The 17239-nt window shown below is 51.5% G+C and overlaps 7 protein-coding genes across 7 annotated transcripts; 4 read left to right on the top strand and 3 right to left on the bottom strand.

Annotated features, from left to right (window-relative positions):
* Position 1: 1 nt before the first annotated feature.
* On the bottom strand, positions 2 to 1594 carry CC1G_01370 (hypothetical protein; the record flags this gene model as incomplete). The annotated part of the gene is made up of 6 exons (XM_001837406.2): positions 2 to 413; positions 466 to 869; positions 925 to 1036; positions 1092 to 1201; positions 1256 to 1270; positions 1328 to 1594. The coding sequence occupies 6 exons, from the start codon at positions 1592 to 1594 to the stop codon at positions 2 to 4; spliced, it is 1320 nt and encodes a 439-aa protein (XP_001837458.2).
* A 482-nt stretch (positions 1595 to 2076) lies between these two features.
* CC1G_01369 (hypothetical protein) lies at positions 2077 to 3615 on the bottom strand (the record flags this gene model as incomplete). Its single annotated transcript, XM_001837405.1, has 2 exons — positions 2077 to 3287; positions 3351 to 3615. 2 exons carry the CDS (start codon positions 3613 to 3615, stop codon positions 2077 to 2079), a joined length of 1476 nt encoding a protein of 491 aa, XP_001837457.1.
* A 153-nt stretch (positions 3616 to 3768) lies between these two features.
* Positions 3769 to 4702, top strand: CC1G_01368 (hypothetical protein; the record flags this gene model as incomplete). Its single annotated transcript, XM_001837404.2, has 3 exons — positions 3769 to 3829; positions 3958 to 4547; positions 4601 to 4702. 3 exons carry the CDS (start codon positions 3769 to 3771, stop codon positions 4700 to 4702), a joined length of 753 nt encoding a protein of 250 aa, XP_001837456.2.
* Positions 4703 to 4899: 197 nt separating this feature from the next.
* On the top strand, positions 4900 to 7316 carry CC1G_01367 (nucleolar protein; the record flags this gene model as incomplete). Its single annotated transcript, XM_001837403.2, has 9 exons — positions 4900 to 5938; positions 5987 to 6063; positions 6115 to 6202; positions 6255 to 6369; positions 6416 to 6534; positions 6586 to 6739; positions 6791 to 6877; positions 6928 to 7079; positions 7138 to 7316. The coding sequence occupies 9 exons, from the start codon at positions 4900 to 4902 to the stop codon at positions 7314 to 7316; spliced, it is 2010 nt and encodes a 669-aa protein (XP_001837455.2).
* A 455-nt stretch (positions 7317 to 7771) lies between these two features.
* Positions 7772 to 11723, top strand: CC1G_01366 (hypothetical protein; the record flags this gene model as incomplete). The annotated part of the gene is made up of 15 exons (XM_001837402.1): positions 7772 to 8267; positions 8322 to 8369; positions 8430 to 8757; positions 8819 to 9032; positions 9097 to 9144; positions 9200 to 9282; positions 9355 to 9399; positions 9464 to 9542; positions 9603 to 10405; positions 10458 to 10764; positions 10814 to 10964; positions 11011 to 11080; positions 11136 to 11259; positions 11319 to 11477; positions 11532 to 11723. The coding sequence occupies 15 exons, from the start codon at positions 7772 to 7774 to the stop codon at positions 11721 to 11723; spliced, it is 3147 nt and encodes a 1048-aa protein (XP_001837454.1).
* A 467-nt stretch (positions 11724 to 12190) lies between these two features.
* Positions 12191 to 13936, top strand: CC1G_01365 (SCF E3 ubiquitin ligase complex F-box protein grrA; the record flags this gene model as incomplete). The annotated part of the gene is made up of 4 exons (XM_001837401.2): positions 12191 to 12842; positions 12895 to 13331; positions 13473 to 13759; positions 13829 to 13936. Exons 1-4 carry the CDS (start codon positions 12349 to 12351, stop codon positions 13934 to 13936), a joined length of 1326 nt encoding a protein of 441 aa, XP_001837453.2. The 5' UTR covers positions 12191 to 12348.
* Positions 13937 to 14949: 1013 nt separating this feature from the next.
* On the bottom strand, positions 14950 to 17035 carry CC1G_14682 (hypothetical protein; the record flags this gene model as incomplete). Its single annotated transcript, XM_002911207.1, has 3 exons — positions 14950 to 15876; positions 15928 to 16086; positions 16124 to 17035. 3 exons carry the CDS (start codon positions 17033 to 17035, stop codon positions 14950 to 14952), a joined length of 1998 nt encoding a protein of 665 aa, XP_002911253.1.
* Positions 17036 to 17239: the final 204 nt, after the last annotated feature.

Genomic DNA, 17239 nt, shown 5'->3' with positions numbered 1-17239 from the left:
ATTAGAAACTGATTAGATCTCCTTCTGGAACATTATTCTTCGACGAGGGGCTCGTGGGCTGCTGCATCCTCGGGCTCGTCGCTCTCCGGTGTGGACTTCTGGGTGAGGTTGGCCGAGGTGGCTTTGGTCTCGGGGAGTTGGGTCGGGGACGAGCTGGAACAGGTTGGAGCTGGGGCGTCCTCCATCTCTGGAATGCGTCTTGGATAGCCTTCGCGCTTGTCAAGCCAAGTTCGTAGTACCCGTCGTTGGATGCGGGGTTGAACATCCCTGTATGAGCTTGAATCTCATCCGCGGCAATATTGTTGTTGGAAGCGATGAAACGCGAGGCGGCTCGAGAACCATAATCGGGGAGAACGACGAATGTCCTCGAGTTCAGGTACCTCGGCAGGGTCGGGGGCAAGTAGGTGTAGTAGCTGATATGCGTCAGGTCAGAAAGAGACGAGGGCTAAAACCTGGGTCACGTACTTGCGGAAGATTACTCCTTCTTGTTCGTCGATATCCACCAAAGTTTCGACACGAGCCTTGAGCCCTTGTTCATCCCACAAGTTTCCGACATATTTCATGTGGTCCGTTGCCCATGTGTACCCTTGCGTGAGGTGATCTCGAGCATAGTATGCCCCTCCAGCGGCTGCTCCCGCAAGCACCGCTCCTCCAATCGCGTACGCAGCTGGGGCTGCCCATTTGGCCCATGGAGACTGTGTTTGGCTTGAAGAAGCTGCATTGGGGGCAGCAGGGGCGGTCGCTGCTTTCCCTGCAGTGAACCCGGCGAGGGAACCAAAGAGCGCGGACCCGACCGTCTTCGCTGCATTGAAATGATCTGCAGCCTTCTCGACGCTGTCCTTGACGATGTGTGGGTGAAGTCCGAGATACTGATAACGCCATCAGTCTGTCATGCAGAGCAGGAAGAGATTGTGGTCGTCGTACTGGAGTGTCAAACGCGAGCAAGGCGATGATCCTCGGCCAAAGAGGCGCCTGCTTATCAGGCCTCGAGTTTACAAATTCGCGAAGACTATCGGCAGCAAGCAGACCACCCATACTGGATACGAGAATATCAATCGCGCTTCATATCTTGTTACAGAGCAGCGACGCACCTGTGACCGCACAAGACAATCTTAGCAGATCCTGCCCCACCACCTGAAGCAACTTCTCGCTCGACCACCAAGCTTGTGAGCCAGTCAGCGAAACGTACGATGGCTTTATCCTTTGGGCATATTGGTTAGGCTCCTTGGCTAAGGAAGCGGTCAAACCAACTAACCAATTCGCCTTTGGTCTAGGAAATGAACCGGCGGTTAGCAACGGCGGAGATTGAGCAAGTCTATGGACGCACCTCATATGCAGGGAAGACTATGCATTCTACCTTAGTATTCGGCAATGAGTGGGTTAGGAGATGGTGCAGTCTTTGCGGGAAATGGTCAAAAGTCTCATCCGATCCTTTGAATCCGTGAATGAAGATGACGAGCAGGAAGTCGTTGGGTGAGTGGACCAAAGCCTGAGAACTTTCAAGAGGTGCAGGACTGGTCACAAGCCCCGTTTCGGGTTCATTGGTAGCGGGTTTTGAGGAAGTATCGTCTGTAGCCCACGGATTGAAATCCATGTCGAGGTTAACGCCATGGTTAAAGTGCAACTGCGGAACCTACTTGCACTGCCGAATTTGTTTGTGGATGTTGCCGCGATCGCGAGTACTCATTTCAAGTCTCGTCCAGCTGCAGACTTTACCGTTTACGCGCTGGCGTTCTGCCTGTTCAAATTCAGGGTATTTCAATAGTCTAGTTTATAGCTGTCAAAATGACCAACGGTTCTGTCGTTATCACCCTTCCGACCCTGTCAGAAGGTTAGGTCTAGGCTTACCGTTCTCCAGGGGATTTGGCTGGCGGCCATGGACGAGGAGATGGGTGGGAGATTATTGATATGATAATATGTACTAGAAGGCTTTACTGAGATGTACAATGTCATTGCCAAAGATTGATCGATGTCGAAGGTATGTGTATAAGGTGACCAGTGTGCCAGAAAGATGCTATGGTGACAGATACAGGGATGTTCAGTTTGAAGGAAAAAGAAGTATGAAACACATGTGCTTTAAAAGTCCATTGCCTGGCTATCGTACGGTGCTTGAGTCTGAATGGCGTAGCGCCTATCCTGGGACTCAAAATCCTCCGAGTCGCCTTCATCTTCTACGCCTGGTTCATTATCCTCGTCGCGAGAAGTACCTGGCTGGTGGTGCTGGTGACGGTCAAAGTGCCGATGGATGAGACCTCCATCAGGCGCCCGTTCAATCGCAGATAAGGCTCTTGTCGTAGCCGGCTTCGCGGAAGGGCCTGCTTGATTGGTATCTTGCGACCCAAAATGGGGAAGGGTGCCAGACTGGAAAACACGGCGGCTGGGATTCCCAGTCCGGGATTTGGAAGAGCTTTGGAGGGTTGCTGGTGAGACAGTCGTGACGGGGGTTACTGGAGAGGTTGTCACACGGATAGGGAAAGAGGTCGAAGGGTGTGCTTGAGAAGCGAGAGAGTCGTGTTGCGAGAAGGGATGGGACGTTTTGCTAAACGGGGCCGATTTCTGAGAGCTGACAGTGGATGTAGATGGCTGAGGTTGACCAGGAGGCGGTGGCTCTAAATTCGACGAAGCTGATATGTTCCCTTCCGAAGAGGACTGGGATTCAGGCTGTCGTTGTTGCGAAGCTTCAGAAGGCATCGGTTGCGAAGTGAACGGCTGCGCGGATGACTTGACCTGGGACTGGAAGATCTCTCCGGCGTATACTTGAGACTCTGCTTGGGATGAGAGGCCAGCATAGGAGTCGGCAAACTGGTCGGTATGAATGTACCTCTCAAGCACACCTTCATCATCATCGAAGTCCATAGATTGTGTCAACTGCCTTTCTACAGAAGCCACAGAGGAATTCGAGACGTGCGACGCCATCGAAACCGACGGAGGTAAGGCTCGTCGGGAATCCGACATGGAAGAGACAAAGTCTCGCGCCTTCCGCTTTTTACTGGCTGATGATCCTTGGAGAACCAGTGTGTCGAGACCTGGAGAAGTTGGAATTACAAGGGCTTTTTGTGGCGAGCCGTCTTGAGAGGTGGATCTGAAGCTGAAAGCGGGGGAGTCATCAAACCCCCCAACAATGGGAGAGTCATTCGGATCCACCGTGAACTCTGGCTGCGATGCAAGGTCGCCGCTATCAAACGCATTGAATGTTTGCAAGTGGGGAGAAGGCGCGTGATTTGATTGGGGTGGTGAAGGGAGTGACGACGTGGGTTGGGCAACCTGACTAGGCTGCGACTGTGAACCTAATTGGCATGAATTTTGATGTATATATATATATATATGGGTTCAGGACTGAAAGGACATACCAGAGGTTTCTACCCTAACGACCTTGCCAACTTGGCTGGGAAATGGTGAAGAAAGACCTATCATTCCGGCGCTTAGGGACATTGATTCGCCCAAACCTTCCTCTGCTCGGACGATGACAGGCAGATCGCCTCGGCGAATCCAAGGCGCCTTTCTGATGTGATCTTTGACATGTTCAACTAGTGCGAGTTCGTTGGGGAACGACTCTGGGCACCAGCCCATCCGGCACTCGTAGATTTTGACTTGAGTCGAGGAAATTTGAAGCATATCGGCAGGGTGGGATAGCGCGAGAGACTGAACGGGAATTCTATGTATTTTGCTGGACTAGCGAGTGCGACAACGAGCGACCAGGTGATTGAACCCCTAGCCATGGACAACATTCAAAACAACAAGAAAACACGAGTTCGAGGTCTAGCCACAATGCGATTTGTCTTTGTTTGGATCCAACGACCAAGTGCCGATTTGCCGGAGGCGAACGCTTGTTGAGTCTCGTCTTCCAACAGTTGCGAGCTACGGTCAGTAGACCCTATGGCGTCTCGTCCTAGCATTCATCTGAACTCGGAACCATGTTGCATACACGTCTTCTATGAACTGAAAAGACGATGAAAGCGTCCGATTTTGAAGAGGCTCCCACTCTCCGTTATCTTGGACTGCGCCAGGACTACACACCGTCTCCCAAGAAGGACCCGATTGGGTTTTTGTCAAAGCATCTCAAGGAATTACCCCCACATCTCTCTCCGCGATTCGGTCTCATCACGAACCCCAAGCAAAGGACAGTGATCCCTGCCATTCGCAACCGAAGACTAAAGTGGACGACCACGGCTCCACCAGAATTGAACTTTGTAAACGCACGAAACACTTGGCCAGGGTTATGGGAGGGAGGACTACGTCCCGGAGTGGAAGAAGCCAAAGAAGAGCGTGCTTGGGCTCAGACGCACTTCCTGGAGGGTAGAGAGAAACAAGTTGGGAACCTAGGCAACCTACTCGGCAACTATGAGGAAGAGCGGGAGAATGAACGTGTCCGTTTGCTAAGAAGAGCCCAGGAAGACGACAAGTTCATACCTGAAGAAGACGAAGACACTGACGAAGAGGAAGACGACGACAGTCCCCTACCAAGTCCAGAGCCAGAAAGCGACGTCGAACGACAGAGGACCTTTGAGCGTCGGATTCGAGAACGCTTCATCTATGGACTGCTCGAGGTTTGAATCTTTTACACCTACCTTCTACGATCCCCTTTCTCATCCTCCACTAGGGCATAGACTACGATAAGGTCGATTGGGACGAATCGTTAGATTCAGATGACGACCGCGAAGCTGAAGACCGTTGGTTTGATGACGATGGCGACGAAGATTGAATAAATCCGTCACTAGCCCTCCTTAACTGGTATGGTGTTCGAGATGAGAAGACCCTCAAATATGTACAAGTTGTATCGTACATACAGGAAATGCTCGAAAATCAGAAAAATATTATTATTTGATGTCAGGGATCTGAATCAGACGCGACCGATAAAACCGGAGAAAAGGGTTTCCACAATCTCTTAAGCCTACCCTAATGTTGTCCGCTCAGGACGCGTCGCAGCCGAGCGCTGAACCCGAACAACACGATCCCACCGTCGAACGCAAAAAGAAAAAGAAGAAAACACGCTCCCACGACAAAATAGAAATAACTGGGGAAGATGGCCAGGACCACGAGCACCGCGAGAAGAAGAAGAAAAAGAAAAAACACAGGCATGTCGAAGAGACGGGGGACGCTCAAACGAACCAACTTGCACCTGAGCCTGACTCCGAACACGGCTTGAGCGAGGAAGCAGCACCAGAAGGGTTGGATGTGGGGCAAGAGAAGAAAAAGAAGAAGAAGAAAGATAAGAAAAAGCGCGACAAAGGGAAACAGAAAGCGGTCGCTGCCGAGCCTGCAGAACAAACGGAACCACCAGAGACCGACATGGATCCTCAAGGGTCGACTGCAGCGCTTCTCAATGCTATCGTCGCCGCTGTGTCGTCGGCGTCCCCCGCTGAACTTGGACAAGAAGAGCCTGAGGCACAGCCAGAGCCTCCAGCTCCACCGATGCCTGTTCCACCAGCACCTCCGCCAGGCCACTTCATTCCGTTTCCACCTCCCCCAGGCTTCCCATTTCCCCCAGGCTTTGGAGAAGGATCAGGGCCGTTTAACCTCAATAACGTCCCGCCCAATGTCTTCAACGAACTGGCGTACGGCTCAAGTGACGATGTCCTGCGTGCTTTGCAAGATCTGGATATGGATAAAATTGCAGGAGTTTTGAAGACCCTTGGTGACGCTGCGAACACTGTAAACGTCCCCCCTTTACCGCCTACGTTCCCTCCCCCTCCTGCCTTCGTTCCTCAGCCTCTTCCACTACCACCAACTTCGTCTACGACCCTTGGCCAAACGCCTGTCGAATCTAGCGCTATTCTCGGTCGAACAGGGCGTCAAACTGGTGCTTCAACACGTCGTTCCCAGCCTGCCAACCACACTAGCTCTGTTCTCGAGCATCAAACGAACACTGACCACGCTGAGATGCTTTGTACGAAGTGGTTGAGCGCAGCTAAATTGACGGAACTAGTTAAATCAGAAGGTGCGCCTTCGTAAGGTGTCTGCTGCTACCCGTCTAACTTTCGTTCAGGTCTGGTATACAAGAAGGGCAAGTTCTCGGCGACGGAAGCCCAACAGCTGGCAGATGCTATTGAAGCTCACCGTCAGGTATGCGGCCTTCTTTGGATTCCCTTGACACGCATTAATCCCTCGCACCAGGCTCACCAACTTACGGAAGCCCAGATACTCGATATCATCTTTCCCAAAAATGAAAAGCAGCGAAACAATCAATTCTGGACTGAGCTAAGTAGGTTTACGTTCTCCTTCCCTCGTAGTGCGAGTGTATAACGTCGAGTTAGCTCGAGCCGTCCCTCAACGACCCATTGTCGCGGTTTACCATCATGTACGACGGACACATCATCCCTTAAAGCAGCAGGGGAATTGGACCGCAGATGAAGACGCAGCGCTTAAACAGTACGTTTCTCCTTTTCCAACTTGTTCTGGGCTAAGCATTCTTCAGGGCTGTCGCTGATTTAGGTCAACAATGGGAGAAAGTGAGCCAGCGCGTCGGCAGGATGTCATCGGACTGTCGAGACCGCTATCGCAACCACATTGTTGGTCGTGATGTCAGGAAGAACGGTATGGTGCCATTGTATCCATTTCACATTTCGATATTAACGGTAGACATAGGTCCTTGGTCCAAAGAAGAGGAAGATGAACTCACCCGCATAGTTACCGACATGACAGTGAAGCAGGGTCGTGATCCCGACACAGACGTATTCTGGGGAAGGGTCAGTGAATTGATGGGTGGAAGGCGAGGTCGTCAACAATGCCGGATAAAGTGGTAGGTTCGAGATCACATCTAATCCCGACATGATACTCAGTTTACTTCCAGGACGGATTCGTTGAGCAAGCTCCTGAAGACCGGAGAAGGCGAAAAGCCTCGGTGGAGCCAACAAGACGCCTATATTCTTGTTCACAAGTAAGTGAATTTGGTGACCGTTGCATGCTTGAACTAATGTTGCATAACAGAGTGGATTCGTTGAACGTCCGCGATGATACTGAAATCGACTGGAAAACTCTACCTGACCCTGATTGGAATCTCTGGAGTGCGCACAGTTTGCAACGACGCTGGCTTACGATGAAGAAAAGCATCAAGGGATATGAAGATATGACTCATCAAGGTATGTTCCGCATTTATGCACCTTTCCTTCCAGGCGATTTACATACCTCCATCTAAAGAAATCATGGATATTTTGAGGGTCAAGAAAGCCCATGCTCCCACTGATTCTGCGGCCAATAACAAAAAACGTAAAAGCCGAAAGATAACCAGTGCAACGATCATCAATGATGATACACCAGCTCAAGCTGAAGCAGGGAGCAGCACTGGCCCTGGGACCCTGAGTCAAGCTCGATCATAGGCAGTTCGCATCCAGCCCGAGGTCATGGTACCCGCGTTGCCTGTATTCTTATCTGCGTCGTGCTAGACTGCCGGTTTAATGTGACCTCAAGTTGTACTCTAGGTCCTCATAGTAGCGTCGCGTATGCATGACCAGGCAACGTGTTCACGACGATACCGATGGAACCGTCCACCGCTGGAGTGGCCGTTGGTCGAAGGCATCGCGTAATTATCAGATCTTAAACTCCGCTCTATCAATGAATGCGCCTTACACTCCTCCCGAATTACTCTTGCGCTAGCCACGACTGATGAAGCACTCCTTTGTTTTACGATGACAACGACTTGCTTCATGGCCGATGATGTCCCTTTCATTAATTCAAAGGCATGTGGCTCACGCAACGTGACAACGTCGTGCACGGGTTATACAAAACGACGACCGCATTGTTCGCAATGCCAGTTCTTTCTGCATCTACAACCATGTCCTCTGGGAAAATAGGTCCCAGCTTCTCGCCTGCGCCGACTATCGGGCGGAAACTCGGCGCTGCACGATACTCCTTTCTTCATGTTGCAGCTTTAGCCATTGTTCTTGCGCTCGCCCTCGCCTGGACTGGGCTCAACCCGCTAGGCTCATACCCTACCTTTGGGGCTTTCTCTGGCAGCAAGCCTATCTTTCGGGCCCAACGGGAGGAGCTCCTCGCTCGGTGCGCTGCTGTCAGAGTGATTCCTGGCCCACCTCCCAATTTCTGGGGGAGAGACAAATCCGACAGGTTCGAACCCGGGACGAACGGCACCTTGATTCGCAATGCGAAGATCTTTACTGGCGAAAAGAATGGCACTGTCGTCATCCACGGGGACCTATTGCTCGACAAAGGGATAATTAGAGGCATCGGGGATATACCGGGTGGTGTTATTGATAGTGTGGAGAACTTGACGGTGGTGAACGCCAATGGCGCGTGGGTGACGCCCGGACTTGGTGAGCTATCGTCTCTTCGAGTGGAGCTTCGTTGGAACTCATATACCTAAACAGTGGATCTGCACTCGCACATCGGTATCCTCAGTTCCCCCATCTTGTCAGGTGAGTCTTGTTCGGGCTTGGTATCCTTCCCCGTAGAGTGATCATCCCTTTGGCTGTCAGGCGGCATCGACCTTGATTCTCCCCATGGACCTATTGTCCCCTGGCTGAAGAGCATTGATGGACTTAGCACTCATGACGAAGCTTTCCAGTTGGCCATCGCCGGCGGTGTCACAACTGTCCAGGTTTTACCCGGCAGCAATAATGCGATAGGCAAGTACATGCCCTCGTTACCCAAGACTTCGACTGATATTGTCAAAGGTGGCCAATCTTTCTTTGTGAAGCTGCGGAAAACGTCAGACCGGTCTGGATCTTCTATGATTGTCGACCCTCCATCTTCCTTAACCAGCGCTGATGACCTCAACGCCCCATTTCGTTGGAGACACATGAAGTGAGTCCACCTTGGTACGAGCACTCGAAGCCATTTACGATTGACATGTCGTCATACGCAGACAATCCTGCGGGGAGAACCTCAAACGTTACGGAAACCGAATGGATACGATGTGGGCGCTTCGGTCAGCTTACAGCCAGGCAAGAAAGATTATGGTTGCTCAAGACGAGTATTGCGACTTGGTGGAAAACGGTCTTTGGGATTCCATCACTGGCCCATTCCCTGAGAATTTGCAATGGGAGATCCTCGTCGATGTCCTCCGCGGCAAAGTGAAGGTTCGGCGCCTATAGTCACCCGCTCCACAACCAATCAGATCGCTCATTCGGTTACTAACTTTAGATATCCAATCACTGTTATGAGGCGGTCGATTTGGATGCCCTAGTCCGGGTGCGTCGTTCCAGCCTTTAATCGACACAGTCTTGTGACGGGGACTTTAACACAGCTTACGAACGAATTCAAGTTCCCTATTTCATCGATCCATCATGCTGCAGAGGCTTGGCTTGTCCCGGACGTTTTGAAAAGAGCGTAAGTATGCAGTCCATCTATATCTTGTGGTCCAGACCAATCAACGCTGACATCCTTCGTGAACTCTGTCAGATGGGGAAACGTGCCAACCGTTGCGTTATTTGCGACGAACCATAGGTGGGTGACATTCTGCTCCGCCACTCGTGACCGAACCTTATTTGCCACTTCTGGTAACTCTCAGGTACAAGCGGGAGGCATATCGAGGGTCAGAACATGCACCTCGTGTTCTCGCTGACGCTGGTATCCCGGTTGTTATGAAGGTGGGACGTTTCCACAGCTTCTCAACAGCCTATTCACCTCCTCCATTCGTCACATCTTAGTCCGACCACCCCGTTTTAAATTCACGGTACCTGGCCTATGAAGCACAGCAAGCTCATTACTACGGGTTGCAGCCCCACCTAGCGCTCGCGTCGATAACCTCGACCCCGGCCACGGCTGCTGGACTTGCTCATCGTATCGGAGTGCTGAAAAAAGGCGTTGACGCTGATGTAGTTATGTGGGATTCACACCCGCTCCAATTAGGTGCCACGCCGGTGAAAGTCTGGATCGATGGCATCCTTCAGGTTCCGGTCCAATCGAAGGGCGGGGGGCACGATAATCCAATCGAGATTGGGAAGGGTAAAAGTGGAGAACATTGGAAGAGGCCTCCTACCGTCCCTAACTGGGATAAAGAGCGTGAAGAAGCTCTGAAATGGGAAGGACTGCCTCCTCTCAAAGCTCGCAATTCGGATAACCATATCGTCTTTACGAACGTAAAGAAGGTCTGGACCAGGAAACTTGGTGGATCAATCGAAGATCGGCTCCAGGGATTCAATGTCGCAGGAAATGGAACAAGAGGTGTAAATGTATTGGTCGAGAACGGGCGAATCACCTGCGTTGGGGGTTCTTCGTGTTTGACGGGCGCCCAGGAGGCAGAGCTTATCGACCTGAAAGGAGGATCTATTTCTCCAGGCCTGATGTCCTATGGCTCCGCACTTGGCCTCGAAGAAATTGCCAGTGAGCCATCGACAGCTGATGGACGTCCGTTCGATGCGCTTAAGCACAATGTGCCAAGGATATTTGACGATGTCGGTGGACTCGTGCGGGCTGTAGATGCCTTGATGTTCCAAACACGAAATGCGCTGTAAGTTGTTCGATCCTTGTTTAGAAAGACTACCTGACAACGTGACGGATAGGCTTGCTTACCGGTCTGGCGTAACCTTCGGGACATCGTCGCTGGCCACCCCAATCTACCTTGGTGGAGATTCATCGCAGTTCCTGGCAGGGCTATCTGCGGCTTTCCGCACCGGGGGAGCACATTCAATGGAACGAGGAGCTATCGTCCAAGACGTTGTCGCCCTCCACGTCGTATTAGGAAGGGCTCACCCACTCATACCGGGTGCCGTTAGCGTAAGCTCACAGTTAGCGACATTGAGGAGGTTGTTGCGTGGGTGGGAGTCAAGGGACAAGGAAACCGGGTACTGGTTCAGAAAGGCTGCAGAGGTAGGCATTGTCTGACGGATCACTCTGCATGAGGCTAACCATAGGACAGGGTGTGGTTCCATTGATCGTCGACGTCGACAGTGCAGACATCATGGCCTCATTGTTGATCTTGAAAATGGACATCGAAAACCGGATTGGGTCCAGAATGCGGATGGTGTTCAGCGGAGCTGCCGAAGCGCATCTCCTCGCCAAAGAGATCAGTATGTCTTTGCTTTGTTCACCCAGATCGGTACTGAACGCGAACAGGCTTCGCGGACGTGGGGGTGATTCTGAACCCAGCGAGACCCTATCCGATGGTCTGGGATCAGCGTCGAATGTGAGTGACAGTCCGTTATTAGGAGATGAAGAGCTGCTGCTGATCTAAACCATAGTTTACCTGGGCCTCCACTTACCAACGATACGGCTCTGATAACCCTTCTCGAGAATGAGGTGGTTGTCGGCCTAGGCGTCCGAAGCGGATGGGAGGCACGACACGCAAGATTCGACATTCAATGGGTATGTGTTCCTTGAAAGGTACACGAGAATTCCGGAGATGGTTTCTGATTGCTGTGCAGGCTTCCCTGGAGTCCAATGGTCGTATCGAAGAACGTCAAGCCTATGCATTGGTCACCACGGACCTTGAGAAATTGCTTGGAATCCGCGAGGTCGGCGAGGAGACGGCTGATTTAGTCGTGGTGGAAGGAGGTACCATCTTTGACTTATCTAGTAAAGTGGTGGGCGTAATTTCAGCAGACAAGGGGACCGTGGATTTCTTCTGACGGCTATAGTCATTCGTGGACATATTTATGTACTGCCAGAACCCCGTTACTTTGGTTACGTCTGTTGTGACCGAGCAGCACACGTTAGACGACACCGAGCAAGGCAGCACTGCTCCTGAGACCCCGGTTTCGCGCAGCAGCAAGACTGATGCCTATGACGCTGAGAAGGAAGCCTGCAAACCTGAAAACCAAGCTATATGAGGACAAATGGACGAAGATATATGCCTGGCAAACAATAATCACCGAAAGAAGGCGACGCGTGAGATCGAGCGTTCCTCATGCGGAGACCTCGATGAGGCAAAAATGGACCTCAGCACTGCTGGAGTGACTGGGATGCGACTGGAAGAGTCTTCCAGCGGTGGCTGCTGGGGCGGCAGCGACGACTTGTGCGGGAGGCGAGCGGTCGACGCGGTTGTGGTGGAAGCAGCGGAGGAAGGCATTTGTGCTTACCTAATCTGGACTTGAAGCGTCAACGGAATTCTACGAATGGGGATTGGCTAGTGATTTCCTGGGCGGCAAGGTTAGTGGGCACCGAACCACAGTCAAAGTCTTGGTGAACGACCAATCAAATGACCATTGGTGCCTTACCAAAAGGAACTTGTAGGGCCAGTTCTCGGGTCTACTTAGACGCTCCAGACTTTTTCTTTCTATATGTAACCGCCAGGCTTCTCTCATTGGTCAGATCGTCTTATCTGCAAGGTTGCATCTGACATGTATTATGTCCCGTTTCTCCGCAACCAAACACCAAGGGACCTAGACTCACCCAGAAGACCATTTCATCAACAGGCTATAACAGCGCCATTACCGCTCTATATTTTCCAGCTCAATGCTAGCAGAACCTGATCCTAATTCTTCGTCATCCTTTCATGAGGAAATGCCAATCAGAGTGACCGACCGGTTGCCTACCGAGGATGAAACCCCTCGCGTTCGTCATCTTGTCCTCCAACGGCTAGCACCCTCTGCTGCCGTTACCGACGACCGCCTTGCAGAAGCCCTAAAGAACAGCCCTCATCTGGAATCCGTGGTTCTCTCTGGCGTCCCCGAAACGACCGATAGAACAGTCGTTCTTTTGGCACAACGAGCTAATAATCTCCAAGGCCTTAACCTGTCAAATTGTACCCAAGTTACTGACGTTAGCATCCTCGAATTGGCCAACAAAGCTCTGCCGCTTCAATGGCTAATCCTCAACGGGGTGACTGGACTCACCGACCCATCAATATCTGCCATCGCCAAATCCTGTTCGCGGCTAGCGGAACTGGAGTTGTGTGACCTCCCACTTCTCACCCCGTTGGCTGTCCGAGATATATGGTCGTTCTCTAGGTGTGTGGATCTGTACTTGTCATCGAACCAGTCACTAACGAAATTTACCCAGGAAATTACGAACGTTGCGATTGGCCAATTGTCCGCTTCTCACAGACAAGGCGTTTCCTGCGCCATTATCGATGATTCCAACACCGGACCCAGGCGAGGAGCCGGACAAACCCCCTCCTCATACCCCGGCTACGTGGATCGAGGAACTTCCTTCGTTATTTTTGCGGCACACCGCCGACAATCTACGCGTCCTGGACCTCTCCTCCTGTAATAAAATCACCGACAACTCTATCGACGGTATAGTCACACATGCACCCCGAATTCAATCCCTCATCCTGTCGGGGTGCTCACTTCTAACGGATGCATCTTTGGACAGCATCTGTAAATTGGGTGACCACCTCGACGTTCTCATGCTAGCTCACGTCTCCAATATAACGGACCGAGCCGTCGTTCAGGTTGCCCGCTCCTGTCCTAATTTAAGGTGTATAGACGTAGCATGTGAGTTTCTATCTTTTGATTAGCCCATCGTCCTTTCCACTCCATTTGCCCATCCTTTCGATCTGAGCCTGAAGAACTAACGGTCCATCTATCCCCTTCCCCCCGACCGGTTGCGCTCTCAACCTTCCCCCGAACCCCTAGTCTGTCGCAATCTGACAGACATGTCCGTCTTTGAGCTAGCAGGGTTGGGGAGACTGAGGCGGCTAAGCTTGGTACGGGTCCACAAGATCACCGACATCGCGATCTTTACCCTCGCCGAACATGCAACACATTTGGAGCGCCTTCACCTATCGTTTTGCGATGGCCTGTCGCTAGACGCAATCCACCTGCTCCTACAGAAACTCGGAAACCTCCAGCATCTCACTGCGACTGGGATTCCATCCATACGAAGGAAAGGCGTCGAACGGTTTTCTGAGCTTCCTCCCCCTGTACGTAACCTCTTATCCCCAAACCTCTATTTGTGCAGAGCAATATGCCCATCTCGATAATCTATGTAGAACTGCGACCCGGACCAGCGAGCCGCCTTTCGCGTGTTTACCGGTGATAAAGTGGTTGCATTGCGCAAGTTCTTGGACAAGGAAGAAAGACGGCGTCGAGAACAGTAATATACTCGGCGCGGATAAGTCCGATCATGCCCGCTCGCGTCCAGCGTTGAGCCAGTGGACTCCAGTGGATCACGAGATGAATCCACTGGATTCCTCTAGACGCCTAGACTCATTCACTGGATTCCAATACGTCGTAGTCTTTCCACTGGACACCAATTCACTCGCTCCAATCCACTACTATCCACCGGATTCGCCTCAGCTGGTACACTGTGTTCCACCGGATCGGAGTCGTTCCAACGAAATCCAGTGGACCGGCTCCTGGAATTCCACTGGATTCCCATGGTTAGGGGAAGGGTTTCTCGCTGGATAGAGCGTGTAGATAGCTCCAGATATATTTGTAACGTGCGTAAATGAAATGAAGAAGCATAGTACGTCCTGGCGCTTTCCCAAAAGGGATGACATCATTTTAGCGCCCATGACTCAAGGCATTGCACGATTGACTTTATTTTTATCGTGGTATTCACTTTCTCAACGCGTATGTCCCCTCTGATGTTGTCTTTTATGTTCTGTAAGGCATGACATTGTTAGAATGCGACGGACTTCACGAAAAAGGGACAGGAGAAGCACAGAGGATCAAAGCACCCTTCCCATTGACATTTGCATCCGGAAATTCGATCGCGGAAATCTTCTTTGGCATATATTGTTGGAGGAGTCATTATACTCGGCCCTGAGGGGATTTATTGGATTAGAACCGCGTCAGGAGACCTCCGAATAGCTGTACAGTTTTTAATTTAGAGCAGATGTGGCTTGTGTATAACCAGACTTCCAAGTCTTGCTCCAGATCCCGCTCCCCGTGCATTCACAATGCAAACCCTTAAATTCTGGTCTCTCACCCAGTGTAACTGATTAATGAACACATAATCGTCGCGTCTCTCTGCGTCTGCTCTTGAAATTGCATCTATAGCCGGGGGGTTATCACAATATATTGGTTGACTCCATACCAGGAGGCCCAGTGTAGCGTGGATTCAACTCCCAGTACCAAGTCTCTACCCTACAGGCTACCACCAAGCTGACTAAATAACAGTGTCCCAAAAGTCGTTGGGTAAGCTTTCCCCCTTCCGTTCGATACGTTCCTCCACCGACTCCTTATAGAGCAGCATGAGAACGTGAACGAAGAAATCAAAGGTGACGTCTGACATTTGTCGAAGCTGGGGCTCGTATCGGTTGAGCCACGAGTTGAGCTGCTCGGCGGTTTCTGTGTTGAATGCACGAGTTGCATGCATCTGGCCCTGATCATCCTCCTGGATGAGAATCAGATCGGGTTGGGATCCGTCCAATGGTGCTGGATTGCACCAAAGGCGACAGAGAGCATCCGTTGCACGGTGGCCTATGTAATGCCACGCATCGACGATGAATTTTGTCGTGGTTAACCAGGAATTTTGCGGGTTTTGAGTGACGATATGGCGTAAGAGGTCGCAGGCGTTATCGTACGCGAGAAAGCTCGGTCGTTTGTCATCCTTGCCCGCCCATAATGCGTCAAGGATGGATAGAACCTGGGGCGAGCTCTCTGACCTATAGCACTTTCCCCACCCAATCGGCATACCACACGCCCATTGTACGGTCTGTATGCAGTAAACCGACCGCGCTCTGAACGTATGGGTGACTTCATCACCTGGGATACCGTCCAATGCAGGGAGTGCTCCGGCAATGTCGAGATTTACATGCATCCCACCGCCTTCCTGGCTGCGACCGGAACGAATCTCGCTCTGCCGTCGCATGACCCTTTGGACACCGGGAAACGACAAACGCTGGAAACGGGACTGGTACTGCTTATACCATTGTACATGCTCGGGACGAGCGCAAGTGACAGAACCTTGCCTGGCAACAGGAGCACCACACGGTATGATTCCACAGATGTTGTTGAGCTGTGCATGATCCCGACAGAAACGTCCATTCCGGTAGTTGACCAGCGGGTTTTGACACTCGTCCATTGCGCAAATCTGAAAAATAGCTTGGTCAAAAAGAAAAAAACCTAATTGTGCAGCACTTACGCGGTGACCAATCATCTTCCCATCCATTACTGCAAGCCGTACATAGCCACGAGGGGCTCCCGGAAGAGGCTCCGGCTGCTGCAAAGGACGACGAGGCATGTCTGCTGGTAAGTTGTTCCTTGATTCGTCCTGGGATTGGTTCACCACCTGCATCAGTTTCTATCAAGATTCGAGGATGTCAGGCGATTACACCTACCTGGATTGGTTCTTGTTCGAGGTCCCCAACTTGATCCAACTCAGCAACCCCTGTAGCTCTGCCCTCAGGAGCTTGTCCGTCGTTTAGCCCTATCTCCCATCCAGCATTTTGTAGGTCACTTGGGTACCGTTTGGCGTGCGTACAATTTCGACAGCTGTGCTCGAAAGTGGAATCAATGGAGCCGCCATTGGCACCCACCAAATCACGGACTTCTGAGGCCAAATCGTCGACACTGATATTTGCACCGCATTCAAAGGCCTGTGCTTTGCCGTGGAGAACCAGAAGCCGTCGAGAGAAGTGTTCGATGAATAATCGTTTCGATTGCCGGAGGGTCAACTTCTTGCTGCGATGGAGGACCGTATCATTGACCCAATCCGCAAAGTTGGACCATCCTGCATGAAACCGCAGAACTGCTTTCTCCTGGGCATAAGCCACCCTTCGGTTTGCCCAAACTCCATGCTTTGAGATTCGAAGATAGTCTGCTTCAATCTCGAGCTGCTGAACCCGGACTCCGTTCAAGTCCTGGAACGTTACCCTGTCGGGATAATAATCGGATCGACAACGCGGACAGTGGGCAATAAAAAGATGGGCTTGCTTCCACACTAGTTCGGCGCTGAGCACCCAGACTTTTTGAGGTTTCTCGTGGCGGCGAAGAGACTGGCGTGTATCTTGATTACATTTGCAGCAATTGATTCGCTTGGTAACGAGGATAATGGGTGGTTCAGGATGGAAAGGATTGGCGGGTGGTTGATCTTCTCCAATCTGCCCTCCAAGAAGCTCGAAGATGGTATCCAGGTTTCCAAAAAGGTTCTGGACAATAGAGCGCGACGAGATCCAGTCATTTTGGTGCCAGAAGTGGTCCCGGGGATCAACAGCAAGTTCCTCGATAGCAAGATCAATGGCAGACTTCATCCAGGCTGTTTGTTGGGGTTGTCGTGGATCTTTTTTCTGGTTCCCGTGTAGTCTGAGAAGAGGGAAGAGAGAGACAACAAGGGACAAGGCTAACAAAGCCTGAGAGAGCGGAAAAGACGCTGGCAGGTAGCCATTGAGGAGGTGAATGACATCCTGTACTGTCGAGGACGTCATGGTTATGGTTCAAGTAGTTCACACAGACTC

The sequence above is a fragment of the Coprinopsis cinerea genome (assembly GCF_000182895.1).
Source record: "Coprinopsis cinerea okayama7#130 chromosome 5 map unlocalized cont3.5, whole genome shotgun sequence".
NCBI classification, from domain to species: domain Eukaryota; kingdom Fungi; phylum Basidiomycota; class Agaricomycetes; order Agaricales; family Psathyrellaceae; genus Coprinopsis; species Coprinopsis cinerea.
This window is presented reverse-complemented; position numbering and strand designations above follow the sequence as displayed.